We start from the raw sequence: 27,516 nt of genomic DNA, 5'->3' as shown, positions 1-27,516 counted from the left end.
CATTTGGATTCAGGTTAAACCTCTACAGGGGCATAAGCCATGTAGAAAGTTCCACTCAAATAAAGTATGTTTCTGTTCTAAAAGTGCAAATCAGTCCTTCGATAATTCTTTCCTTCCTACATCTGTCCCTTACTGAACTGCTCTCAGCTCCACTTCGCTCACCATCCCTAGAGACTTAAACTCATCTGTTCAAAACAGATTATCAAGAGAAGTAGCAGAAAGGGAATAGCTATTCAGTGCATTTCTATTAGTTTATTGCTGAAACAACTGAGACCTGTGCTAGCTTTAACTCTCTTCATCTCCTCCTCTTTGCTAAAAAGACAAACTGAGTGTCAGAGATGTTGGAAGAAACTCATTAGAAACTAAGAAAACAGCCTGACCGGGGTGCTGGATGAACGCCTCTTTGGATCATTTTTCAAACATCACGGTTGCTTCTTTCCTGGGGATTGTTTTCTGATTGCCTTCTTGTGACTTCCTCATAGTCAGACTAGCAGAAGCGATAGCCAAGTTCTTGGTTCTCTGATTGATCAGCTCCAGTATTTTCCCAAATTTATCAGACTCCTTCTTCCACCGTGATATCTTCTTCTGCTGGTCACTCATGAACTTCTTCTTTAAATGCTCATAAAAGTGGCTGGTCTTTATTTTTGTCTCCTCCAAGTGATTTACCTTTAGGACAACAAATGTGTGATTTTCAGCACAGGACCCAGTGATGGTTCAAAAAAGCTCCAAAGTGGGGAAAGAGGTGTCCTCCAGGATCCTCCCCCACTCCCAGGGCTTTCACAGTAACTCCCTTACTGCTAATTGAGAGGGCTTCTGAATGCATTAACCGTTCTCTGAACATTGGCCTGGGAAGGTTGGTCAAGTGCCTCTGATTCCTGACCGGCTTTTCTGGCTTTCACCAGGATCAACAGAGTACTTCCCACTGAGGCCAAGAACACTCCCTGACATTCTGGAATTGACTGGATGCAGTGTTCAAAAGTTACTGCCTTGCATACAGACAGAAATGCCATTGAGTTGTGTGTAGGGCCAGTCTCCTTGTTTAATATCCGTATCATTGTTCTGCTATCATAGGGATAAGAACCTGAGTAGTACACAAGGACCCCAATCTGTGCAGTGCTGAGATGAGGTAATCTCCCCTGGTATCTCTAATGTGCCCATCAATGTGTTATCTACAACCAAGTGGAGCAGAACAAGAGGGAACTGATTCCTGAAATCTTGTAAACGCCCAACAGCTGTGGCTATTTCCCACTCTCACAGAGCTGGGTGGTCAGGGCCAGATGCTCAAAGGCACCTAACTGGAGATATCTTTGAGGAGCTGGGTCTCCATGCTTTATGTGTCAGTCCTGCATCACAAGCACTGCTTCTCTTCCTGGATATTTTGAGCAGGCTCATCACTCCTTGTCCAGCTTCAGCCCCCTAACATCTCATAGGATAGAGATTCCCTATGGTCTTAATTTTCCATAATAGACTAACTCCCAGACAGGTCATGCCAATGAGAAAACACCCGTCTTTTAAGATCATGAGGGAGAATCAGCACTCTACCCGAGCCTTCATGAAAAGCTGAAGGCTTCCTTATTCAAAATGCTCTCTCTCCCTCTAGCTTCCCACTCCCCTGAGGAGAGCCCTTGGGTAGAGATCCTGCAAGGTTTGCCCTGATCCAACAGAGCGCTGAATCACATGACTAATGTCAGTGAAGACAATGACACTACCTGTGCACTTACAGTTAAGCATGTGCTCCAGTGCTCTGTTGATCGGGACCAGAGTGATCAGCATTTATAGGACACATCATGAATAAGATGGTCCTCAGTTCCTGCCTCATCCATAATCAGAGGTGGCCTCCCAAAGTCTTCTGCTGCAGAGAAGGTAGAAGGGGCTCCATTGAGAAGTCATAGAATTCTAGAATCATAGATTAGGATTGGAAGAGACCTCAGGAGGTCATCTAGTCCAACCCCCTGCTCAAAGTAGGACCAACCCCAACTAAATCATCCCAGCCAGGGCTTTGTCAAGCCAGGCCTTAAAAACCTTTAAGGATGAAGATTCCACCATCTCCCTAGGTAACCCATTCCAGTGCTTCACCACCTTCCTAGTGAAATAGTTTTTCCTAATATCCAACCTAGACCTCCCTAGACCTTTCCCCAGACATGACCAGCAGGGCTCACTGGTGCAGCAAACAAACCCTCCTTTTACACTAGCAATTGAATGTTGCCTCCTTGGTGTTCCCCACCTTCACAGCAAGACAACTGGATTCAAGCCTTGAAACCAGCCCTTCTTTCTCACTATGGTCCCTGGGCCAACAGCCATTTCAGCTAATTTCTAAATGAAGTCAACAATGCTTTTATTCTGGGATGAGATAGCTCAGGACCTTGGAGCAGGGCTACAGAGCTCTTCACCTCTATTTCAGAAAGGAGTTCAGTGTGCTGGGGGTAGGGTCCTGGCTTCCTCTAGTCATTGTGCTGGGGGTCTCTCCAAATGTCAGAGAAAGGGTTGGAGGGTACCTTGATCTCCTGAATTCGCTGGACGCTGGTGTTGTCACGGATGATGACTGTGGATAAGTGACTCTTTGGCAAAAACCTCTTCACAGCCACTTCACTGCCATTGAACAGACTGAGGGGGGAAAGGGGCCTTGTTATAGTTTTGCCATTGCTTGCTCAGCTCTACTGTTCACAGCCCCGCAAGCCAGACACCACCCGGTGATGGAGTCACCCTTCCTCACTCAAGAGTTCACGTTCTTTGCTGATGTTACTTGGCTCAAAGGTGTGTATTTTAAGTTTCAGATATTTAACACTGAAGTCTGAGCCTCCTAACTCAGAGGGTCACACCGAATCTTCCACCCAGTATACAGGATTTCTATCACGGTCTCTCAGGGTACGTCTTCACTACCCGCCGTATCGGCGGGTAGCAATCGATTTCTCGGGGATCGATATATCGAGTCTCATCGATCCCGAACACGCTCATGTCGACCCCGTAACCACCAACGCGAACGGCGGTAGCGGAGTCGACATGGGGAGCCGCGGACGTCGATCCCATGCCATGAGGATGGTAAGTAATTCGATATCAGATACTTGGACTTCAGCTACGTTATTCACATAGCTGAAGTTGCATATCTTATATCGATTTTCCCCCATAGTGTAGACCTGCCCTTAGAGAGGGAAACTCTAGCCTAGCCACCAACACCCTCACCCCAAGAACATGTAGTCTAGCCCTTTCTGCCACTAAATACACTGCACTCTCTCCTCTCATCCCAGCCCCTCAGTGAATAGACAGCTCAGTCCTCCCCACCGTCCCGCCAATACACTTATCTCAATTGCTCCCTTCAACCAAAAAATTACAGAGCATCATCTCCTTCCCCCTCCCATTTCCCTAATAAACCTGCCTCAGAGACCTACCCACACGGGGGTGTGTGTGTGTGTGTTCAGACTGAGAGCAGGAAAGGCCTGTCAATAGGAGGAAAGGTGTTGTGGAAGGAGATTCCTGTCCCCAAGGGGAGGTGAGAAAGAAAAAGGGCTACCTGTGGCCAGGGTGAGGGGGGAGCAGGACGCTCCCTCCCTGTGCCTGAGGTGAGAGGTCCCTCTGTGGGGCAGGAGTGTGCCCCTATGTGTATGTGTGTGTAGGGGGGTCCCTGTCCAGGAGCAAGAGTGGGGGGATGGAGAGTCCCTGTGTAGGGCAGGGCTGTGTACCTGTGCTAGGGGGAACCCTTGTGCCCAGGAGTGAGAATGGGTGGCGGAAAACCTCTGGGTCAGGGAATGAGAGTGGGGCATAGAGGGTGTGACGGTAGGGTCCCTGTGCCCAGAGGTGAGAGTTGGACATCAGGGTCCCTGTGCAGGGGGTTCCTGTGCAGGGGGGGGCCCTGTGCCAAGGGGTAGACGTGGGGGGCGGGGGTCCTGTGCAGTGGGAGATCCCTCTGCCAAGGGGTAGAAGTGGGGCGGGGTCCCTGTGCAGTGGGAGGTCCCTGTGCCAAGGGATGGAAGGGGGTCCTCTGTAGTGGGGGTCCCTCTGCCAAGGGGTAGAAGTGGGGTCCCTGTGCAGTGGGAGGTCCCTGTGCCAAGGGATGGAAGGGGTCCCTGTGCAGTGGGAGGTCCCTGTGCCAAGGGGTAGACATGGGGTGGGGTCCTTGTGCAGTGGGAGATCCCTCTGCCAAGGGGTAGAAGTGGGGGGCGGGGGTCCCTGTGCAGTGGGAGGTCCCTGTGCCAAGGGGTAGACGTGGGGGGTGGGGGGTCCTTGTGCAGTGGGAGAACCCTCTGCCAAGAGGTAGAAGTGGGGGGCGGGGGACCCTGTGCAGTGGGGGTCCCTGTGTCAAGGGGTAGAAGTGGGGGGCGGGGGTCCCTGTGCAGTGGGAGGTCCCTGTGCCAAGAGGTAGAAGTGGGGGGCAGGGGACCCTGTACAGTGGGGGTCCCTGTGCCAAGGGATAGAAGTGGGGGCAGGGGTCCCTGTGCAGTGGGAGGTCTCTGTGCCAAGGGATAGAAGTGGGGCGTGGGGGTCCCTGTGCAGTGGGAGTTCTCTGTGCCAAGGGGTAGAAGTGGGGGCAGGGGTCCCTGTACCAAGGGGTAGAAGTGTGGGAGGGTCCCAGTGTAGTGGGAGGTCCCTGTGCCAAGGGGTAGAAGTGGGGTGTGGGGGTCCCTGTGCAGTGGGGGGTCCCTGTGCCAAGGCGTAGAAGGGGGCTGGGGTCCTCTTGTGCCAAGGGGTAGAAGTGGGGGTCACTGTGTAGTGGGGGGTCCCTGTGTCAAGGTGTAGGAGTGGGGGGCAGGGGTCCCTGTGCAGTGGGGGTCCCTGTGCCAAGGGATAGAAGTGGGGCGTGGGGGTCCTATTGTGCCAAGGGTTAGAAGTGGGGGTCACTGTGTAGTGGGGGTCCCTGTGTCAAGGGGTAGGAGTGGGGGGTGGGGATCCTCTTGTGCCAAGGGGTAGAAGTGGGGGGCAGGGGTCCCTGTGCAGTGGGGGTCCCTGTGCCAAGGGGTAGAAGTGGGGGGGGGGGATCCTCTTGTGCCAAGGGGTAGAAGTGGGGGGCGGGGTCCCTGTGCAGTGGGGGTCCCTGTGCCAAGGGATAGAAGTGGGGGGTGGGGATCCTCTTGTGCCAAGGGGTAGAAGTGGGGGGCAGGGGTCCCTGTGCAGTGGGGGTCCCTGTGCCAAGGGATAGAAGTGGGGGGTGGGGATCCTCCTGTGCCAAGGGGTAGAAGTGGGGGTCACTGTGTAGTGGGGGTCGCTGTGTCAAGGGGTAGAAGTGGGGGCAGGGGTCCCTGTGCAGTGTGGGGTCCCTGTGCCAAGAGACAGAAGTGGAGGGCTGGGGGGTCCCTGTGCAATGGGAGGTCCCTGTGCCAAGGGGTAGAAGTGGGCACGGGGGTCCCTGTGCAGTGGGGGATCCCTGTGCCAAGGGGTAGAAATGGGGGGTCCCTGTGTAGTGGGGGGTCCCTGTGCCCTTTGGCCGGACGGACCAGCACCTGAACAGCACCAGCACTTGGTTGACGCGGGGCTGGAAGAAGGTGACCCGGGGCCGCGAGACCTTCTGCTCCTCCATCCCGCCGGCTCGGTTGGGCTGGGCCGGGCCGAGCCGGGCCCCTGCCTCGGGGGGCGGGCGTGTCACAATGGCCGCGGGGAGGAGGGGTCTGGTGGGTGGCGATCCGCGGCGGGATCCCGAGGGAGGCTCGGGGGGTGCAGGATCCCGGGGGGGCGGTGGCGGTCCGGGTGGGGGGTCGGGGAGATCGGTGAGGTGCGGGATCCCGGGGGCGGTGGCGGTCCGGGGAGGGGTCCGGGGAGATCTGGGGGATCGGCGAGGTGCGGGATCCCGGGGGCGGTGGCGGTCCGGGGAGGGGTCCGGGAGATCTGGGGGATCGGCGAGGTGCGGGATCCCGGGGGCGGTGGCGGTCCGGGGAGGGGTCCGGGGAGATCTGGGGGATCGGCGAGGTGCGGGATCCCGGGGGGGGGGCGGTGGCGGTCCGGGGGCGGGGAGATCGGCGAGGTGCGGGATCCCGGGGGCGGTGGCGGTCCGGGAGTCGGGGGGATCGGCGCGGTGCGGGATCCCGGGGGCGGTGGCGGTCCGGGGAGTCGGGGAGATCGGCGAGGTGCGGGATCCCGGGGCGGTGGCGGTCCGGGGAGATCGGGAGGTGCGGGATCCCGGGGGCGGTGGCGGTCCGGGGGCGGGGAGATCGGCGGTGGCGAGTGCCCCTGCGCGGGCCCCGTGGCCGGTTGCCCCGGAGACCGGGGAGCTGCGCGGTGTCGGGGTCAGAGGCAGGAGGCGGCGCCGGGGGGCCCGGGGGTGAGTGCGGGCCCGGGGGGTGAGCACAGCCGGGCGGGGGCCTCCCAGCCCATCTCCCGGGGGTCACTGCTGCCCTCCCGGGGCCTCGGCCCAGCCCGCCCGCAGCAGGGTCGCGGGAAGGCCCCAGCTCCGGGAGCCCTTCGCGGCTGGTTATTTCTGTGAGGAGCGAGGGGGGCTCCCCGCCGCGGAGCCTCCGCCCGCTGGGCCTCGCCGGGCTGCGGTGCGGCTTGAACACTGGCCACCCGCTGGCGGGTACAGCACAGCCCTCCCCACCCAGCAGCTCCCCTCTTGGGGCGGTGCTGACTCACCCTTGTCCGGGGCCAGCGCCCACTAAGCCTCCCTGCGTGGGTCACCTGCCTTCCAGTGCTCGCGCTTTGGGGCAGGGTGTACAGCGCCGGGCACCACGGAGTCCTGGGCCATGCCGGGGCTGCTAGACACAACCGCAATACCGATAAATAACCACACTGGGCTGTAAACAGAATGATAATAAGTCACCGGTATTTACAGCACGGAGGCTGTCCGAGTCCTGTATTCAAACAAAAAGGTTACAAGTGAGAATCTCCCCCCCCCCCACCTTTACAAAGGGGCAGCCTTTCAATGTTTACTCCCACACGTTCCCTTCCTTGAAAGCCACACACACATTCAGCTCAGGGTTTTTCTACACCTTCTGCCCTAAACTATTGTGGACTCAGAAGTGGGTGCATTCTGGCTCTGGGCAGTGGTTGCTGTGTGTACAATGGTTTGTTAAGCATTGTGGGATCCTTTGGTGCATTAGGATTTGAAATTATTGTAATGATAGAAAAGTAACCCATTTAATTTCTCCACTTCTCCCCATTTTGCATTATGTTTTGAGGTCATTGGCTATCTTTCACCTTGCACTTTATGTAACCTTGTGAGACTTGGGAGGAGTGGTTGATACGCTGGAGGGTAGGGATAGGATACAGAGGGACCTAGACAAATTAGAGGATTGGGCCAAAAGAAATATGATGAGGTTCAACAAGGACAAGTGCAGAGTCCTGCACTTAGGACGGAAGAATCCCATGCACTGCTACAGACTAGGGACCGAATGGCTGGGCAGCAGTTCTGCAGAAAAGGACCTAGGGGTTACGGTGGACGAAAAGCTGAATATGAGTCAACAGTGTGCCCTTGCTGCCAAGAAGGCTAATGGCATTTTGGGTTGTATACGTAGGGGCATTTCCAGCAGATCAAGGGATGTGATCATTCCCCTCTATTCAGCACTGGTGAGGCCTCATTTGGAGTACTGTGTCCAGTTTTGGGCCCCACACTACACGAAGGATGTGGATAAATTGGAGAGAGTCCAGCGGAGGGCAACAAAAATGATTAGGGGGCTGGAGCACATGATATGAGGAGAGGCTGAGGGAACTGGGATTGTTTAGTCTGCAGAAGAGAAGAATGAGGGGGGATTTGATAGCTGCTTTCAACTACCTGAAAGGGGGTTTCAAAGAGGATGGATCTAGACTGTTCTCAGTGATAGAAGATGACAGAACAAGGAGTAATGGTCTCAAGTTGCAGAGGGGGAGGTTTAGGTTGGACATTAGGAAAAACTTTTTCACTAGGAGGGTGGTGAAGCACTGGAATGGGTTACCTAGGGAGGTGGTGGAATCTCCTTCCTTAGAGGTTTTTAAGGTCAGGCTTGACAAAGCCCTGGCTGGGATGATTTAGTTGGGTTTGGTCCTGCTTTGAGCAGGGGATTGGACTAGATACCTCCTGAGGTCCCTTCCAACCCTGAGATTCTATGATTCTATGATTCTATGACTGTTCGTGCAGCTGTGCAGGGGTGGCCAAACGGTAGCTTTGGGATGCAGAAATGGCCTCTCCTCGAAGCACTCTGAATTCAGCTGTGGTGCAGTACCCTAAGCTGCAGGAGATAGCATGCCCCCCTGCTCCTGTTTGCTGCTATAGTTGCCACAATTTCATAGAGATAGAGCAGGAGTGTAATCCTAAAGCAGAAACAGCAGTGTTCTGCACCAAAAGGGAACCAGTTCCACTAAGGGTCAGTGGGAAAGAGAGCAGATAAGCACCTGAGAGTGTAAATTCTGATCCTAGCACTTTGAATTTACATAGTACCTGCCATTTGAGGAGTTCAGTGCACTTTACAAACTATAATTTACTCTCATAGTAGTAACCCTAACTCACAAACAGTAACATAATCTGTAAATGAATCCTAATGCTGATCTTTACTGTCACCAGCAATCCATAACCCTGAATGTAAAATGAACCATTTACCTGAAACCTATAACTGGTCATGCCAAATCCAGTCCATATTTATAACTCTAACCCACAACTGTAACTCTCATGTGCAACATAATCTGAAACACACAACTCAATCTTAACCCTATACATAACCCAAGCTCATAACCAGTAAACTGCAAGCATTGACTGCAGTTAATACATAACCCATGTTTGTAACCTAACCTCATAATTTTAAACCCATAATAAATCATTTTATGTTTCTATAAAACTTTTCATCCACATAGGCGTGGAAGGATTAGATTTTTATCAGTAAATGTCGGTTTTACTTTATACATGTAAACCAATGAAAAAAATATTTCCGTGGCTGATAGAAGTTACAGACATACAAAGAATAATGCTGCTTTATATTGACCCCCCCCATAATTCATGCCAAAATGCAGACATTTAAATCAGTAACCATTTAATTTAAAAAATACATATCTGTTGAAATAATTAAAAAAAAATCAGATTCTGCCAAGCCTATATATAAATATCTAAGCATGAGGCTGCCCACCGCAGATTCCACCTGTCTGGAAAAAGCAAGGCTGGCCCCAGTGGTTTATGCTGCTGCCCAGCCCTCTCTGTACAATACCACTGTACAATATAGGGCCTGAGTTCCTACCAGTGTACAATATAGGGCCTGGGTTTTTCCTTCCTTTTGGCCATAGCTCAGTATCATCCAGTGGGCTCCTGTACATTTCTAACTTGTTATGAAAGCTGGAGAAGGAGCTGGAGCTAATTATGAGCCCTGTTTAATTGCTGCTTAGTATTGTTTAACAAGGACTTGTCTACCTGAGAGAGAGCCTGTATTCTAATACAGTGATTCTCAACCAGGGGTACCCCTAGGGCAGTGGTTCCCAAACTTTAACAACCCATGAACCCCTTTCACTAAAATGTCAAGTCTTGTGAACCCCCTCCTAAAAATGAATATGTCTAGGGATTTTCTCCCTTACCTGAGCATAAATTATAAAAGCAGTGTTCTTGGAAATATAATTTTTTAATGACATGCTTATTACACACTATTATTTATTATTATTTGTCATTACAGTATTAATTTTATTACATTATGAAAACGGCAAAACTCTTTCAAGAACTCACTTTTGTAGCTTGTATCACTTTGACTAAGCCTGTTATAAGACAAGGCTCCTATGTTTCATCAAGGAGTATCAGATGTGAAACAGCATGAAGGTATTTAAGAAGCCAGCTCAAATACAGAGTTCCTCCTACACAAGCATTCGGATCTTGAGCCATCCAGGCAAACCACACGTTACAACAAAGCTTAAACTTGTTCTTCATAATAATTTGAAAAACAACACTAGCAGCCTATTTAATTTTAGAAACAGCAGAAAATACCCACTTCCATTTCTTATAAGGATTCTTGAAGTTTAAATCTCCTCAGTGTGATGGATATGCTTGCTTTGATCTGCATAGTTCTTGGAAGTCCCCTGGACTCTGGCTGCTAGCCCTGTGCTGCCCAAGGTTCCTAGGGACAGCTCTGTCCGCCATTAGGGAATTTTTTCCCGAGAACTCCCTGTAACATTTTGCGAACCCCCAAGGGTTCACGAACCCCTGTTTGGGAACCACTGCCCTAGGGGGATGCAGAGGTCTTCCAGGGGTACATAAACTCATCTAGATATTTGCCTAGTTTTACAACAGGCTACATAAAAAAGCACTAGCAAAGTCAGTACAAACTAAAATTTCATACAGACAATGACTTGTTTATACTGCTCTATATACTATACACTGAAATGTAAGAACAGTATTTATATGCCAATTGGTTTATTTTATAATTATGTGGTACAAATTAGAAAGTCAGCAATTTTTCAGTAACAGTGTGCTGCCACACTTGTATTTTTATGTCTGATTTTGTAAGCAAGTAGTTTTTAAATGAGATTAAACTTGGGGGTAGGCAAGACAAGTCAGACTCCTGAAAGGGGTACAGTAGCCTGGAAAGGTTAAGAGCCATTGTTCTAATACAGTAGCTGAGATTGGTGGGTTTAGATGTGTCCCTAGAGAACTGGGCACAGTGCCTCCTCCATTGTGGGTCCGTTATCCTGCAATGCCCTTCCCTAGTCGACATCTAGGGCATCCTTGCAAGTCAGGCTAAGGCGTGCTGCCGGTGTTTGTGGTACAGAGTGTGCTTACTGCACCTGCTCTTGGATTTGTTTGGCAGCTTGCCTGTCCTGAGCGTGAACTCCATTGGGCCGTGGAATAGTATCCTGGAGAAGGAGTGAAAACCCCCTTCACTTGTGACATCAGATGGAATCACTTTGCATTTATAAAGCGATCATGCATTGGCTGGGAGCTGGACTGGATGCAGGGCCGGCTCCAGACCCCAGCACGCCAAGCGCACGCTTGGGGCGGCATTTTGCCGGGAGGGCGGCAGGCGACTCCGGCGGACCTTCCGCAGTCATGCCTGCAGATGCTCCACCGGAGCTGCGGGACCAGAGGACCCTCCGCAGGCACGTCTGCAAGAGGTCTCCCGGAGCCGCGGGACCGGCGTGCTTGGGGCGGCCAAATTCCTAGAGCCGCCCCTGACTGGATGAGGCCTAAGACGGCTTCCCCATCTTTAACATGGATGATTCTAGGTCTAGTTAATTTTTAAAGCAAGTGAAAACTTCACCTTTACTAGTTTGATGGCAGCAAGCTACTGTCTTCAGTCTCCCAAGTGTCTTCTCTCTGTTTTCTCTAGGCAAAGAGCGTGACGATGCAGCCCTCTGTTACAGCTGGTTTATAAAGTTTGCCTTAATGAATACAGTTTTTGGCTCTATTCCCATCTTATTCAGGCATCCGTCCATTTATGGCCTGTCCCGGATCACCAGTAGCCTGTACCTCAGCAATGGTACGGCTGCCAATAACAAGCTCCTGCTCTTTGCCAGCCAAATCACTACTGTCATCAATGTGTCCGTGGAGGTGGTGAACACCTTCTATCCAGACATTCACTACATGCACATCCCTGTAACTGACACCCCCATCTCTCGCCTCTACGATTACTTCGACCCCGTGGCAGATAGGATCCATAGCGTGGACCTGCAGCAAGGCCGGACACTGCTACACTGCGCTGCAGGCATCAGCAGGTCAGCTGCCCTGTGCCTGGCCTATTTGATGAAGTACCATGCCATGTCTCTAGTGAATGCTCATGCCTGGGTCAAGTCCTGCCGCCCCATCATCAGACCTAACAATGGGTTCTGGCGACAGCTTGTCCAGTACGAGTATAAACTCTTCGGCACCAATACAGTCCGAATGGTCAACTCTCCACTGGGCTTGATTCCAGATCTCTATGAAAATGAAGTAAGAATAATGATAGCGTTTTGACTAACCAGCTTTACCACATCTTGTGAAGGAGCCCAGAGGGAAAATGAAGGGGCAGCTCAGCTTGATCACGTTTGGAACTTGGACAATAAACTCTTCAGCCTGGTGAGGTTTGCTGCGTTGCTCCCTGCTAGTATAAGTATAGGGGATTAGCTGAGACGAATGGGGACGTCTGATTTTTACTATAAATAAAACCAAATTTAAACTACATCATTGGGTTTCACATCCCATTTCTATTGAATTCTCACTAGGTGCTGTCTCAGTGCTACTGGTATGTGTTTAGAAAGCATCCTTTTATCCCAGCATAGCGAGATGTTAGCCATCTCTGGCTCTGTTCATGCTCAGGGATAGATTCCAGCAGAAACTCAGAACAATGGGAAAGTTGCCAACAATTATTTTTCTAAATAGGAATTGAAATGAAGTGTTCAGAAAAACTGACCTCAAGTCCCATCCTCTGCTGTACTGCAGAGATGCTAGAGATGTCCTCTGCATCCCTGTTGCCAGAGGCTTAAGGATTCCCTGCCTTCTCCTTTCACCTCTGCACCTCATTGCCCCCACTGCCTTTCTGCTGGAGGATGCATAGGCACATCTCCCTTCAGAAATCTTAATTATCTGAGGGAATTGCTGTGCAAAAACCTGGTGACTCCCACACCCACAACCTTAGGACTCAAGGTTCTGCCTCTGCAGCACTGCCAGCCTGTGCAGAGAGAAAATGGGACCAGGAAACAGGCAGACAGGGGGTTCCTACATGGCAGTTTTGATCAGTATCACAAGATCACCAGCCTTCCTACAAACTTGCCTGATCCTATGGGATTCTGGGACACAGAACCTTTCGGGAGCGGGCCCCATCTTTTTAGTTCCTGAAGGATTACAGTGAAGTTGTCAGGTGTCCTTGCTTTGGCCATTTTGGCTTCAGCAGTGGCAGCTGCTGTCTTAGTCATGACTCTTGCCTCAAACCATCGCATCTGGCATCTGAAGCTTAGGGCTGCAAGGAGGATCTCCATGTTTGAAGGGGAAGATCTCTTCAGCCTCAAGGAACAGGAGATGCTGTAGAAATGATAGGAGTACTTGTGGCACCTTAGAGACTAACAAATGTATTTGAGCATAAGCTTTTGTGGGCTTATCTCAAATAAATGTGTTAGTCTCTAAGGTGCCACAAGTACTCCTGTTCTTTTTGCAGATACAGACTAACACGGCTGCTACTCTAAAACCTGTAGAAATGATGGACACAATGTTCACTGTTTTGCCTCTTCAGCCTGGTATCCTGGAGAGATCATCTTATGTCTGCTGGTTCCCACACTTATTTTAACCCTGTCCTTGAACTGTACAATGACCCAAATACAATGCAAGGCAGAAGCATGGCTCAGGGGCACAGTCCAATCCTATCCAAGATGCAAGGTCTTGTCTACACTATCTCAGTGCGAGTGTAGTACCTGCAGCTGACACAAAGTGTAGAGGCAGGGATGGGATCACTTCAGTCTGCTTCTTGCCTCAGCAATATCACCCTTGCCCCTGAGATCTGAAAGAGGCAGACAGACCAGGCCATTAGTTACACAGATACACAGCAAAGCTAATGCTAGCCTCACTAAACCCTAGTGATTCAGCATCATTCAGATTTCTGGATCCCAGAGGGAGACAGTTAGTTCAGTTACAGAACACTAATGTAGCAAAAATAGTGTGTCAGTCACAGAATGACAAGAATAGGGGTGTTGCTATAGCCCCCTCCCCCAGAAACCCCTTCGGTACTGTGTATTTTATGCCAGTCCTGGGGTGCCTATCGCTGACTCCAGTGCCCAAGAATGGCGGCTGGTTGGGCGTGTCGGAGAAAAACAGAATCTCACTCTCAGGTTGGGTGCAGCAAGTCAGATACTTTATTTTCTCTAGCAATTGCGTGGAGGGAGAGAGCTAAACAGGTCTCTCACTAGGTAAACAATTTCAGCAAGCATTTATATCTTTGTTACATACAATAATGAGCAACAGCTTCATTTGTTTATACATAGGTCATCCTGATATCTTATTTTTCTCACCTCTATTTAGACTATAGTCTACATTCCATACTTATCTAACACAAGGTCGCAACAACTTTTCACACAGTTCTTTCCCACTTGCCTCACACAATCCTTGCTTCTACAAATCTCGCGTTATTAGGGTTACAGCTAGCCCAACTCTTGCTCACATAAGGAGACTGCGTGGATTTGAAATCCCCTTCACATCCCTGTCAATTCTTTCTCTACTTCCACAATAGAGACCCCAGACTGCTGGACCCAGAGACTGCCAGGCAGCTACTGACTCTGCCATGGTATCTACAGGTCTGTCGCATCTTACGCGCATTTAACATGCGCGATTTCAGCTTTTCGTGGTCGGCAAAAACAAAAACAAAACAAAAACAAAGAGAAAAATAACAATTTTAATACTGTACCTGTAGTACGGGCGATTCCGCACGCCATTCAACTCAAGGTAATTTTGACTATATGCAGTTTTCGCTTAATGCGCTAACCGCGGAACGGAACCCCCACGTAAGATGAGACTCATCTGTACAAGCATGAGGGCATAGCAGGGGCCAGCCTCAGCCCCTCACTGGCACACACAAAGCTCCTCATGCCAGCCAGAACCATTCAAAGCAGAGCCAGCTAGCTACATGAACAGGTGCAACAGATTCTATATGCCAGGAGTGGCCAGACTGCAGCTTGCGAGCCACATGCAGCTCTTTTACAGTTAAAGTGTGGCTTGCGGAGCCCTCTCCGCCATTCTCCACCTATCAGAGTTGTGGGGGTGACTCAGAGCTTCTGCCCTGTGGCAGAGTAGTGGGGCATGGGGCTTCTGCCAGAGATGACTGGTCCCTGCTGGGGGGGGACACAATTTAAAGGTTTGCCACCCTTCCAACAGCTTGAGTCATGCAACAGCCCTTCCCTGCAGCTCCCAGGTGTTAGCTCCATGTGGAGAGGCAGCGGCAAACAGCTGGGAGCTGCAGGGAAGGGTGACTGCTTTAGCTCCGCAGGAAAGGCAGCAGCAAAAGTATCAGCTCTCCCTGCAACTCTGAGCTGTTTGGTGCTGCTTCTCCCCATGGCCCCAGCTCGTGAGGGGGCGGGGGGCTCGGTGGCACCATGTGACTGAGTGGGGCCAGCAAACCCTGAAAAAAATCAGGGAGGCACATGACCCCCCCCATGTGTCGCCTCTGGTTTCCCAATGGTGAGGGGTGTCTCGGGGCTTCACCTGAAGCCCTGAGCCTGGGCAGGCGCCTCCAGCAGGGCTGAAACTCTGAGCCTCCACTTAGGGATGCTAACTTTCTACTCACACTAAACCAAACACCCTTGCCCCGTCCCTCCTCTGAGGCCTCACCCCTTCTCAGAGGCCACGCCCCCACCCACTCCATTCCCCCCGATCTCTGTCGCTCACTTTCTCATTTTCAATAGGCTGGCTCAGGGGGCTGGGGTGCAGGAAGGAGTGAGAGCTCTGGCTGCAGGTGCAGGGTCTGGGGTGGGGCCAGAAATGAGGAGTTCAGGGTGTGGGAGAGGGGTCTGGGATGAGAGGGTTCGGATGCAGGAGGAGGTGAGGGCTCCGGTTGGGAGTGCGAGCTCTGGGGTGAGGCTCTGAGCTGGGACCAAGGGGTTCGGAGGACGGGAGGGCATCAGGGCTGGAGCAGGGGGTTGGGGCACAGGACGGGGTCGGGGTGTAGGCTCCAGGCAGCACTTACTTCAGGCAGCTCCTGGAAGCAGCAGCATGTTCCAGCTCCTACGTGGAGGCATGGCCAGGTGGCTCTGCGTGTTGCCCCGTATGCAGGCACCACCCCTGCAGCTCCCATTGGCCATGGTTCCCGGCCAGTGGGCATTGCAGAACCGGCGCTTGGGGTCGGGACAGCATGCAGAGCTCCCTGGCTGCACCAACGCCTAGGGGCCACAGGGACATACCGCTGCTTCCGGGAGCCATGTGGAGCCAAGGCAAGTAGGAAGTCTGCCTTAGCCCTGCTCCACCACCATCTGGACTTTTAAAGGCCTGGTCAGCAGTGCTGACCAGAGATGCCAGGATCCCTTTTCGATCGGGCGTTCCAGTTGAAAACCAGACACCTGGCAACCCTACCCCCACTCCCTCCAGGGCTGAAGTCCTGAGCCCGGGCAGGCGCATCTTACGGGACTATGGTCCCAAGACGGGGCTGAAGCCCCAAGTCCTGGCTCTCAAACTTCTGAAGATTGTCATATTGTCATAAGATTGTTTCAGAGGGTCAGTGAGTTTGGCCACCCCTGCTATATACCATAAATCTGGTGCAGGGAGCGATACCAAACACAGCAAACCGCAAGCCCTGCAAAGCTGGCAGCAAGTGCTGTGACTGTGGGGCACTATGTACTCCACACAGGATCTCTAGTGTGGGTGCTCTGCAGCAGTGCAATCCCACTGGTTCGGTTAGCAACAGCACAATCGTTCGTGCATATGCACCCCATGTTTTACCTGTATCTGGGGCCAACCAGGGTGTAATCAGGTCCTCCTAGCCAGGCACCCAGAATGAGAAAGCAAGCTGCTACCAAGTATCTACCATGGGAGGGTCAAGTCATTTTGACCCAGTGCTGGTACATCCAAGAGGTGGGAGGCCAGACTTCTGGGCTAAGTGTGTCCTGTGGAGTTTGGCCCAAAGGCTGCCCCAGATGAAAGCCATGTTAGAAAGAGAACAGGAGCCAAGCTCTCCACGAAGAGCTGCGTTTGCAGGGGAATCTGGCCTGAAGCTTTATTGTAGTAAACATGCTGTGCTGGCAAACCACACTCGTGTTTATTACATTTACTCCTGGCTTATCTTAAGGTAAAGCAATGCTCAGGTTATTGATTAAGCATAGACTAGGCAATAGCGCACGTAGCCCCTCCAATAGCTCACGTAGTCCCTTCACCAATTATGATATATTGCACAAGGGGATATGGCTATGGGTGAACCAATCAATATGTTACAAGTAACTATGATCTCATGCTCTTTGATCTAATTACTAATAAAAACCCGAGCTCAAGAGAGCTCGGGACGCCTGCTTAACAAACCTCTTGACTCTGCGTCTCCTTGATCCCAACATCTGGTGACCCCGACGTGATTCACCGGATCCCGAGGACCCCTGCTCATCCGACTGGAATAGTCTAGGTGCACCCGCTGGAAACAGCCACTCGTGAGTATGGGGGGCGATTTATCAGTGCCACAAAAGGCTCATGCTAAGGAATTATTTAAGCTCATTGAGGGGAGCGGTTGCCCAGCGGTTACGCTGCGGCATGTAGAGGATTTTGTTAAGGAAATAGAATGTCAATGCCCCTGGTATCCCGAAGAGGGGTCCCTGCAGCAAGAAGATTGGCAAAAGATAGGAACACAGCTCTTTGAGAAACCGAGAGCAGCAGTACAGCACCTGCTCATGTGGCAGCGCTGTACTGAGGCAGTGGGAAAACTGGGGCCACAGGCGTCTCTCACTGCCGCCCCGCTTCTCACGCTGACGACACCGCCTCCGTACCCGCGGGTGCTACCACCAGCGCCTGCGGTGTCGGATACGGGGCAGCGGCCCTCGGATCCCTCCGTTGATAAAGGAACTGATCAGCCTTGTTTCTGGGGGAATCGTGGGGGCTGCGTCCGGGCGGCGGTTGCGTTGGCGCGTGAGACGGGGAAATTGAGTTTGGAGGAAGAACATCAGTGGGAGGGGGAGTTGCCCATGTTAATGCCTATAGCGGCAGGAGTCGATGCACAGGGCAATGCCGCCAGACAGTGGACGGCGCTACCGTATACAGTACTGAGGGAGGTGAGAAAAGCTATCACGGAGACAGGCATCAGGTCTAATTTCATGGCAGGCATCTTAGAAGGAATTGGAAATGGCTACACGATGGCTCCACAAGATTGGAAAGACTTGTTTCGTATGGTGCTGACCCCCGCCCAATATATGGTGTGGGACAGTGAGTTCAGGTTAGCTGCTGTAGGATACTCAACCCCAGCTGCCACGCCTGACCAGATTTATGGAGCAGGCCAATTTAGCACTATAGAGGGACAGTTGGAGTTAGACCCAGATACATATATTCGTACTAAACTTAGTGTTATGAGAGCTTTCAGAAGGGTTCCCGTAAGTGGGAAACCGACTAGGTCTTTCACAGCCACCCGGCAGCAGCCTACAGAGCCGTATCCGCAGTTCATAGATAGGCTCAAGGAAGCAGTACAGCGGCAGGTTGATAAGGAGGAGGCACAGACAGAGCTTTTACGGCGACTGGCCTATGAGCAAGCTAATGCTGATTGCAAGAAGGTACTGCAATCTATAATACATCGCCCCTCGTACACTTTAGCGGACATGATTCAGGCTTGCGCGGATGTCGGTAGTCAAACCCATGCTATGGCTCTTTTGGCGGGGGCTATAAGACAAGGTAATAAACCAGCAGGAAATTGTTTTAATTGCAAAAAACCGGGACACTTTAAAAGCCAGTGTAGGGCACCCGGAGGGGGAGCACATAAAGGAAGACCCCAGGAAGGGGGTAGGCCCTCCAGAAAATGTCCTAAATGCAACAAGGGGTATCATTGGGCAAATCAATGTCGATCAGGACTGGGGCAGGGAAACCAGTGATCGGGCCCTCCCCGGGCCCCGGAAAAACAAACGGGGGCGGAAGAATTGACTAGGGCGCAACCGGCTACGATCGGCAGTGCTGGAATAGACTTGTATAATCAAGAAGAAAAATCCTCATTCTTACCGGGGGAAGTTCTTTTAATGCCTACTCAACTAAAAGGGCCCCTTCCTGAAGGGACGGTGGGCATTATACTCCCTCGGTCATCAGCAAGTAAACAAGGAATTATGGTAGTTCCAGGAGTGATTGATGCTGATTATCAGGGAAAAATATATGTTCAGTATTGGAGTCACCTGCCTTTTACTTTAAGACGAGGGGACTCCTGGGCACAAATGATACTGTTGCCATATGAGCTCCCTGGAGAAAAATCACAGGTAACACGTACAGGAGGTTTTGGATCCACCCGTACTGGAGGCGACAGCGACTCTTCCTTTCACCCACAGGTGGCGGCGTTGGTACACCGAATATCCCTGCACAAACCTCAACGTAAGTATATACTCCAAGGTAAGTGGCTGACCGGTTTGTTGGACACAGGGGCGGATGTTTCTGTCATAGCTGAAAAGGATTGGGAACCTAAATGGCCTTCTGAGATAGCCCCTGCGGTATTCGGGGTAGGAGGAAGCCAAGCATCTAAAAAGAGCTCTCAATGGTTACCGGTAAAATCCCAGGAACAAGGCCCCATAATAGCATATATTCAACCCTGCATATTGCCTTTACAGTTTAACATTTGGGGAAGAGATTTGTTAGAACAGATAGGGGCAAAACTGGTTTTGGAAGATGAGTAAGCCTCAGGCTCTTCCGTTACAGTGGAAAACTGATAAACCAGTCTGGGTAGAACAATGGCCATTACCTAAAGAAAAATTAGAAGCTTTGCAGCAATTCGTTGAGCAACAATTAAAAGATGAACACATTGAGCATACTACAAGCCCGTACAATACTCCCGTTTTTGTAATTAAGAAAAAATCAGGAAAATGGAGGCTCCTTCATGATTTGTGGGAAATTAATAAAATACTAGAACCAATGGGCCCCCTGCAGTGTGGCCTCCCCAATCCAAATTTAATCCCTTATGACTACCAGGTAGCAATAATTGATTTAAAGGATTGTTTCTTTACAATACCGTTACAGGAAAAGGATAAAAAGTATTTTGCATTCACAGTGCCAGTCCTGAACAACGCCCAACCCACAACACGTTATCATTGGAAAGTGTTACCCCAGGGCATGTTAAATAGCCCTACCATGTGTCAGTATTTTGTAAACACTGCTCTTCAACCTTTCAGAAAGAAGTTCAAAAAGCTACTTGTATACCATTATATGGATGATATCTTAATAGCCGGTAGGCCCCTACCCACCACATGGAAAAGTGAGTTAACGGATATTTTAAGTCAATCGGGTCTGGTAGTAGCCCCGGAAAAAATACAGGAAGCCGAACCTTTTCAATATTTAGGTCATAAAATGCTTGTAGCATACTCCATGCCCATACTCCCAAAACTTACCTTGCCAAAAAAAATTAACATATGTAGTACTGCAGCAAATTCTGGGATCCATAAATTGGATAAGACCGTATTACAAGATTCCCACATCTATGCTAACTCCACTGTTTAATGCCCTAAAATTAGGAAAGCAACCGGGAGACATAATATCACTAACAAATGAACAACAGGAGGTAGTGCATAAGGTCAACGAAGCCATGGCAGAAAGGTGGGTAGATAGAGCAGTACCTGACGTGCCCCCGTCCTTAATCATTCTTGGGGACACTAAGCAATTCATGGGGGCATTACTTCAACATACAAATGAGAGAGAATTTATCCTCGAGTGGATGTATTTACCACACACACACAAAAACACACTCGTCCCATTGTCTGGAATGATTGCTCAATTAATCACTAAAGGACGCAATCGAGCATTAAACTTGTTTGCCATGGATTTAGTAAACATTATTATACCCATCCCCATCGCCTCCTGGGAAGTTGCATGTATGCACTCGGAGGAGGTGCAAATAGCACTAGCCAATTATGTTGGGTGCGTAACTTACCATACTCCCAAAGATCCTCGTCTCCAAGTTGCTCAACATATTCCACTGAAAGTATTCTACTTGCTATCTCCTGTTCCCATAAAAGAAGCTCTTACCATTTTCACCGATGGTGGCCCCTCCAGAGGGGTGGTCGCTTGGAAGAAAAATGACCAGTGGAAATCCCAGTTTACCTTACCGCAACGCTCTCCTCAGCGTGCGGAGCTAGCTGCGTTAATTCTTGCCTTTAACACATTTTCTGATCAACCGGTTAACCTCATAACAGACAGTTTGTATGCTGCAAATGTTGTTAGTAATATTGCTTCTAGTTGTGTTACTGCATCTTTGGATAATAATTTGCTTGGTTTATTTCTTTCCCTACAACTGTTATTACGTCACCGACGACATCTATTTTTTATCGCACCTGTTAGAAGTCATCAGCCTTTCCCCGGCGAAATCTCGCAAGGCAATGCCTATGCTGATAACGCCTTAAAGGCTTTCCCCTGCTCTCCTATGGAAAGTCACTCCTTACATCACCAAAATGCTAGGGCATTGGCCAAGCAATTTTCCATACCACTATCTGATGCAAAAGTGGTTATTCAGCAGTTTCCTGAGTGAACTGGAAACCTCGCAGGACCCGCTATCGGGGTAAATCCTCGGGGGCTAGGTGCAAACCAATTGTGGCAAATGGACGTCACTCGGTTCCCACCATTAGCTCCCTGGTCCTATTTGCATGTGGTCATAGACACTTATTCTGGATATATATGGGCGACGCCGCAAAAAGGGGAAAAGGCGAAACACGTCTATAATCACCTCATTCGTTCCTTTGCAGTGATGGGAAAGCCATCAGCTTTAAAAACTGACAACGGCCCAGCCTATTGCTCTTCAGCGATGGCAGCGTTCTGCACGCGATGGGGAATCAAGCATACCTTTGGCATCCCATACAATTCCCAAGGACAAGCCATTGTAGAACGAGCTAATCGCACATTAAAAACTGCTCTCCTGCGGCAAAAACAAAAAGGGGGAATTGTCCCCGGCAGCCTGACAGAAAAGGAAGAATGGCTGGCTCAAGTACTGTTTACACTCAATCATTTAAATCTATTACCTTTCAATTCTCAATTTTTCACCAGGGCACAACGGCATTATCAGACGACCGAAGTTCTTCCTGCTCCAAAGGTAACCTATCGTCAGCTACCTGGCCCGGAGTGGAGCGAACCTGTGCCACTAATCACCTGGGGGCGCGGTTACGCAGCTGTATCAACACCAAGCGGCCCGCTCTGGGTACCTGCACGATACATTCGACCATACAAGGATGGCGTGGCATCAGGGACTGAGCAACCCCATCCCTGACTTCAACATACACTTATATGATGAACAAGGAAAAGTGACAACGGGCCGAAAACGAGGGGGCCAACGAAATGAACCTGTCACATGGGGCCAAGTGAAGAACCTAGCTAATCAGGCTGAACAACTGTTGGAAAAAACAAGACAAGAGAAAACGGCAGAGAACTATATGATGGCATTAATAGCCTCCTTAAATGCCAATTCTGTACTTTTGTTAACAATAATTATTTTCAGTTTAACTACTGTCCCTACGGAAGGGGGGCCGATAGTGACTGGGGGGGTTCATCTTAATATATGGGAGGTATTTGCAAAGACTTTAAACCAAAGTACCTTCTGCTTAACGGAGCAGAGGGCGGTGGGGGAGGTGCTAGGATCTTGCCTAATACCAGTATGCCATAATCCCAAAGACATCAACAATGATACATGGTTTTATAATTCTCTAGAACAAAATTCTACCCTTAGGACCTTAGGGTACCATAATTGGGGAGATCGACTAACGCACAAACCGCGTTTTGCCGTTACCCTGTTAACACCGCATGTTGCTAGTTTTAATGTTAGTTGTGCTAGAATGGTTAATTGTACCAAAAAGACTTGTATTCAATTCCCAGAAGGGAACTTCAATTGCTCAAGTATGGTTAATATATCATATATGTATGAGTACCTACAATTGCCAAGGGGCTGGTTCTGGTCCTGCCCCGGATATACCTTTAACTACATTCCAGCCAACATCAGTCATGAAACTCCATGCTGTCTTAGTAGGCTGTCTTTGGTTTTGCCTCAAAAGGAAGCTAAGGGTACACCACTTACTAAGACAAAACAAAGTGTATTCCTTGATGAAAGCTGTAATAGTCACGCGGCCCTAATTAGTAAGGCCGAATACGTTGCGCTGGCCGTATCCCTGGTTGGGGTGCCCGGTCTGGCGGCACGAAACAGTAAAAACATTAACGCCTTAGCCTGCTCGGCAGTAAAAGCCTTAAATACAACTTCTAAAGCTCTAGCCTTGTTAAATGAGGAACAGGGCGAATTAAGACATGGACTTTTGCAAAACAGAGCGGCCATAGATTATCTTTTAATGCAACATCATTATGGGTGTGAAAAATTGGATGGTATGTGTTGCTTTAACCTAAGCAATAATGAAAGAGCAGTGGACAACCAAATTGTAAAACTACATAATTTAACAAAAGAAGTTACTATGGATGTTGGTTTTTCAGAATTCTGGGACTGGCTTACTGGATGGCTGCCAGACCTATCCTGGCTAAAGCAAATGTTTGCATATGTTATTGTTATAGCTGCAGGATTAATAGTTTGTTGCTGCATATTACAGTGTATTCCTTCACTTATTAGCCTATTTGTCCAAGGCTGCCCTTGGCAACGACTTAATACAAAACAGAGCATTCATTATGCCTGCAAATTGCTTAAAAACAAAAAGGGGGAGATGTAGTAAACATGCTGTGCTGGCAAACCACACTCGTGTTTATTACATTTACTCCTGGCTTATCTTAAGGTAAAGCAATGCTCAGGTTATTGATTAAGCATAGACTAGGCAATAGCGCACGTAGCCCCTCCAATAGCTCACGTAGTCCCTTCACCAATTATGATATATTGCACAAGGGGATATGGCTATGGGTGAACCAATCAATATGTTACAAGTAACTATGATCTCATGCTCTTTGATCTAATTACTAATAAAAACCCGAGCTCAAGAGAGCTCGGGACGCCTGCTTGACAAACCTCTTGACTCCGCGTCTCCTTGATCCCAACACTTTATTCTCTCTGTCATATCACTTCTCAGAACATAAGCTGCACAGAGCCAGGTCCCCAGTTGTGGCCTATACAGTACTGAGCACACAGGGAGCCAGGCCCATGAATTTCACTGATATTCAATGGGAATCGAGCATCCAATTCTCTTGTGGGCAACCCCAGGCATTGCAATTATTGGCCAAGCTCCAATCAGCCACATCAAATCACTTCAATCCCCACAGCCCTCACCCCCGCATCCCAACCCTCTGCCCCAGCCCTGAGCCCCTCCCACACCCCAAACCCCTCATCCCCAGCTCCGTTGGGTCACAGGCAGCAACAATTTTCTTCAACTGGGTCCCCAGAAAAAAAAGTTTGAAAATCGCTGAGTTAAGATGAAGATACTTCCAAGGAAGAATTTGTTTTGTGTCAGCTGCAGCAGCACCCTCTCTTGGAGACCAGCTGAATTGCTTGGGCTGTCAATAAGGTGCACAGTCAGCATTTCAGAGATCTGTGTATTGGCTATATGTTTTTATAATGAAACAGCAGAAACATTAAAATATGTTATGTCATGTCTAAAGTAACCAGCAAACAGATCAACATCATGGCTACAAGGAACTTTTATACATTAAACATCTATTTTATTATGTATATTTCAAGTATTTTATAAAAATAAAGTATAGGTATCACCAATGTCTTAGACAATAAAATACATTTTCATCTTAAGCAAGTTTGACACAATCTTTTATGAGATTCCTTGCAGCTTTTTGAGTACAATTCTCAGCCACCTTTAAGACGGTCTCCCTTAAGAGACCACTTTGTGAGGGTTCCTTCAATGGTGCCTTTATATAACTTCTCTGCAGCACGAAAGTAGATGTAGATTTAGTTCCTCAAGAGAATCAGATGCTGGTGGTTGTTTCAGGAAAGGGAAGAGAGGGTCACAGGTTCCCTTGGCAGAGAAGAGTCCATACAGTTCAACCAGAAGTTGGCACAGCTGGCATGATAACGGCTGCCCTGGTAGAAGAAAAAGCCCGCTGAGTGAAGTAGTGATTACTACAAAAGCTGTCTCCATAGCCATGCAGGGCTGAGCACTAATGAGGGGGCAGCAGACCTTGCCTGACTGAGGCCACAGGGACAGCATACCGAAAACTGGACCCACATGGCATGAAACGGAGGAGATGGAGGTCCCTCACCTTTAATTGTGAGGTTACAAGTCATATGGTCCAGCTTGAGCCAAAGTGGCTCTAACAGAGCAGCTGGTGGCTGAAGGATATACTGGAGACAACACAGCTCTATGAGCTCTGAGCACTAGTCACTGCTTAGGTTAGTAGCTCTGCTCAGGAGCAGCACCCCTGTTACGCTAGGCACTGCACAGACAGAGGCAGCCAGTCCTGCTTTGAACCGATTGCACTTATCCCACCAAACGACTTGCACGTTGCGCTTTACGGGTAAAGGCCCTGCAGAAACACCTGATCCCTTTCCAGCAACACAGATCTGAGTCCATAGGAACAGACAGGGCTGTCTGCACTTACTGCTGAGTTCCCGTTCACCTCTGTTCAGCAAACACCACAAACTTTGCCAGGTGCTGAATCCTGCCAGATGAGTGGATTTCACCTCCCGAGAAGGGCTCCAAAAGCTGAAAAGTTACATCAACAGAGTTGAAAAAGAGAAACAAGAGTCAAGGCATTCCATCCCTAAGGGCTAGAGACCCAGCTGCAGGGAGCCCATATAACACACCCACTCTCAAGGGAGAGGGAGGTAAAACAAAGCTCCCAACTTCTGATGCGCATTAAAGAGCCCAGGGCACTTTGCAAAGTAAGGGTGCAGGGTAACCTGGCAGGGACCCCGCTAAATGCAGCAGCTGTTCCCATAGCTTTACAATGCTAACTACATCAACAGCAATTGCCTGTCGATATACCACCTTGTGCTGTGATCCTACTGGCTCTCACGCATGAACTAAACAGGTCAAGCAAGCCAGGCCAGGTCCTAGAGGGGAGACTTCTTAAGGAACAGCAGGAAGTGGTGATGGGGTGGGGGTGGGAACTCTTGACTGATGCAGTAAGTCAGCTGCCAGTGTGGTGGTAGGGTCACCCAGCTACTGGAGAGATTGTCTGCTGGACAAGATGTAAAGATGATGCAACGTCTTGCACCTGTGTGAGTTGTCAGCAGTGGGAATTGAACTACATCCTTCGTATGAGACTCTACTGCCTAAACTAAGCTTTGGTAGTCAAGGCTGCAGCAGGCTCCTAAATGTCTCTGTGTAGCCTAGCCACCACTAGAGGGGATAGAGCGTCACCCTGAGCAGGGGCGGTTCTACATATTCCGCCGCCCCAAGCAGTCATGCGCGGGAGGCGCCCCGGAGCCCCGGGAGCAGCAGACCTCCCGCGGGCTTGACTGGTGAGGGTCCGCTAGTCGCGCGGCTCGGCTGGACCTCCCGCAGCTGCGGGCGGTTCGCTGGTCCGGCGGTTGTGGTTGAGCTGCCGCAGGCATGCCTGTGGGAGGTCCAGCCGAGCCACGCGACTAGAGCCACTGGAGCCGCGGGAGCAGCGCCCCCTCCGCAGTCATGCCTGCGGCAGGTCCGGTGGTCCCGGGGCTCCGGTGGACCTCCCGCAGGCGTGACTGCAGCAGGTCCGCCGGCCCAATCTGCCGCCCCTGCCAGCAAGTGCCGCCCCACGCGCGTGCTTGTCGTGCTGGGGTCTGGAGCCGGCCCTGACCCTGAGGCACTCACTGGCTGCAGACGAGAGAGATTCCAGGGGACCTTTTCTTACTAGAGTGGATGCATTAGCCCCAGCGTCCTGGCCATGCTGCAAGTGGAGAATTACATTCTGCTTCCCTTGTAGTTTCCATTGAAGAGCTTATCCCAGCTGTTTGTGTTGTAGGCTATTAATCAGCTGCTGCCATGTTTCACCCAAGACAAGTATATTTTGGATGGTTTGGCTTCCTACAGGCAGAAAGGCTGTACTGTACACATGGACAATCATTCATCATTAGAGCCCCTACAGTGCTGCACAGCCTAGATACAGCTTGCAGCGTCTGGACAGTCAACCGTCTATCAAACAGGTGAGTGAGTGATGATTTGAGCAGACTTCAGCCTGTCCCAAGGCAGGTGAATGATGAATGGGGATCCTGTTCCCCTCCCAACCCCATTCAGTAGCAATAGGGTCGCCAAGGCACTTGCTCCTGCTGCTCCCCGCGCCCTCTGCACTGAGATTCCACACAATCTTTCCCTCTGGCCCAGTGGAGTAACATTGGAAGCCCCGGTGCCAGTGTGAGCTATGTGAAATCTCAAATAATTAAAAAATCTTAAAAGTTGTACTAAGGAATTGTGACAGCATATTCAGGAAACAGAAGGGTACAGCTGCGGACTCAGGAGTTTCACAGTCGTGAGTGATGGCATCAACGATGGGTTCAAGGCCCGGTCAGCTGGCGTCATGGGAGGCAGGTGCACCTGATACCTGAGCAGCAAAGACAGCAGATTGGGCCGGCGGACCTGCCGCAGTCACACCTGCGAGAGGTCCACTGCTTGGGGTGGCGGAATATGTAGAACTGCCCCTGCCTGCCTTTATTAGCAGGACCAATTTTTTGCTCTGATCCCTAAGTAGCACCCTCAAGGATTGAACTCACAACTCTGGGTTTAGCAGGCCAATGCTCAAACCACTGAGCTATCCCTCCCCACAGCCTGAGTTCTCTGTCCCTGTCAGGTGCCGGGCCACGGCTTCTCTCCCCTGCTGGGCACTAGGCGGGCGCACATAAATGCCCCGGCGGGCGCCATGGCACCCACAGGCACCACTCTGGGGACCGCTGCTCTAGAGCATGAGCCCAGTGTGGCTGCATCTACACTACAAAGCAGTAGGGCTTGTAACCTTGAATCCCAGACTGGCACAGGCTCGGATCCTCCACCCATGGGGTCCTGAGCTCTGGGTTAGAGCAATTTGTGTGTAGATGGAAGGAGGTTTAGGCTGGAACCGGAGTTCAAACCCTTACGCTCAGTGGCATAGTCAGGTGGAGCGAACAGGGAGAGCAATCACAAAAAAGTCGCCACCCGCTGTGGCGCTTT

The 27,516-nt window shown here is 50.4% G+C and overlaps 3 protein-coding genes across 4 annotated transcripts; 2 read left to right on the top strand and 1 right to left on the bottom strand.

Moving 5' to 3' along the window:
* Positions 1-232: 232 nt before the first annotated feature.
* Positions 233-5,712, bottom strand: C18H5orf52 (chromosome 18 C5orf52 homolog). Its single transcript, XM_039505728.1, has 3 exons — positions 5,433-5,712; positions 2,496-2,604; positions 233-666 (listed from the first exon to the last, which is right to left on the bottom strand). The coding sequence occupies exons 1-3, from the start codon at positions 5,507-5,509 to the stop codon at positions 409-411; spliced, it is 444 nt and encodes a 147-aa protein (XP_039361662.1). The 5' UTR covers positions 5,510-5,712; the 3' UTR covers positions 233-408.
* Positions 5,713-6,143: 431 nt separating this feature from the next.
* On the top strand, positions 6,144-12,020 carry DUSP18 (dual specificity phosphatase 18). The gene is made up of 2 exons (XM_039505350.1): positions 6,144-6,247; positions 11,193-12,020. The coding sequence occupies exon 2, from the start codon at positions 11,249-11,251 to the stop codon at positions 11,813-11,815; it is 567 nt and encodes a 188-aa protein (XP_039361284.1). The 5' UTR covers positions 6,144-6,247; positions 11,193-11,248; the 3' UTR covers positions 11,816-12,020.
* Positions 12,021-15,633: 3,613 nt separating this feature from the next.
* LOC120385895 lies at positions 15,634-23,452 on the top strand. Of its 2 annotated transcripts, none has more exons than XM_039504433.1 (3): positions 15,634-16,950; positions 18,814-18,856; positions 21,509-23,452. In XM_039504433.1, exon 3 carries the CDS (start codon positions 21,691-21,693, stop codon positions 23,161-23,163), a length of 1,473 nt encoding a protein of 490 aa, XP_039360367.1. In that variant the 5' UTR covers positions 15,634-16,950; positions 18,814-18,856; positions 21,509-21,690; the 3' UTR covers positions 23,164-23,452. The 2 variants fall into 2 exon arrangements, with proteins under 2 accessions (XP_039360367.1, XP_039360368.1); XM_039504434.1 differs by having other exon boundaries at positions 21,211-23,452.
* Positions 23,453-27,516: the final 4,064 nt, after the last annotated feature.

This window comes from Mauremys reevesii, linkage group 18, assembly GCF_016161935.1.
Source record: "Mauremys reevesii isolate NIE-2019 linkage group 18, ASM1616193v1, whole genome shotgun sequence".
NCBI classification, from domain to species: domain Eukaryota; kingdom Metazoa; phylum Chordata; order Testudines; family Geoemydidae; genus Mauremys; species Mauremys reevesii.
This window is presented reverse-complemented; position numbering and strand designations above follow the sequence as displayed.

Excerpts from the sequence above, each read along its gene's own strand:
- C18H5orf52 (XM_039505728.1), bottom strand. The coding sequence starts at position 5,509 with ATGGAGGAGCAGAAGGTCTCGCGGCCCCGGGTCACCTTCTTCCAGCCC. Across the intron at positions 2,605-5,432 it reads CAAGTGCTGGTGCTGTTCAG|TCTGTTCAATGGCAGTGAAG; the intron begins GTGCTGGTCCGT and ends TTCCCCCCTCAG. Across the intron at positions 667-2,495 it reads AGCGAATTCAGGAGATCAAG|GTAAATCACTTGGAGGAGAC; the intron begins GTACCCTCCAAC and ends GTTGTCCTAAAG.
- DUSP18 (XM_039505350.1), top strand. The coding sequence starts at position 11,249 with ATGAATACAGTTTTTGGCTCTATTCCCATCTTATTCAGGCATCCGTCC.
- LOC120385895 (XM_039504433.1), top strand. The coding sequence starts at position 21,691 with ATGGCGTGGCATCAGGGACTGAGCAACCCCATCCCTGACTTCAACATA.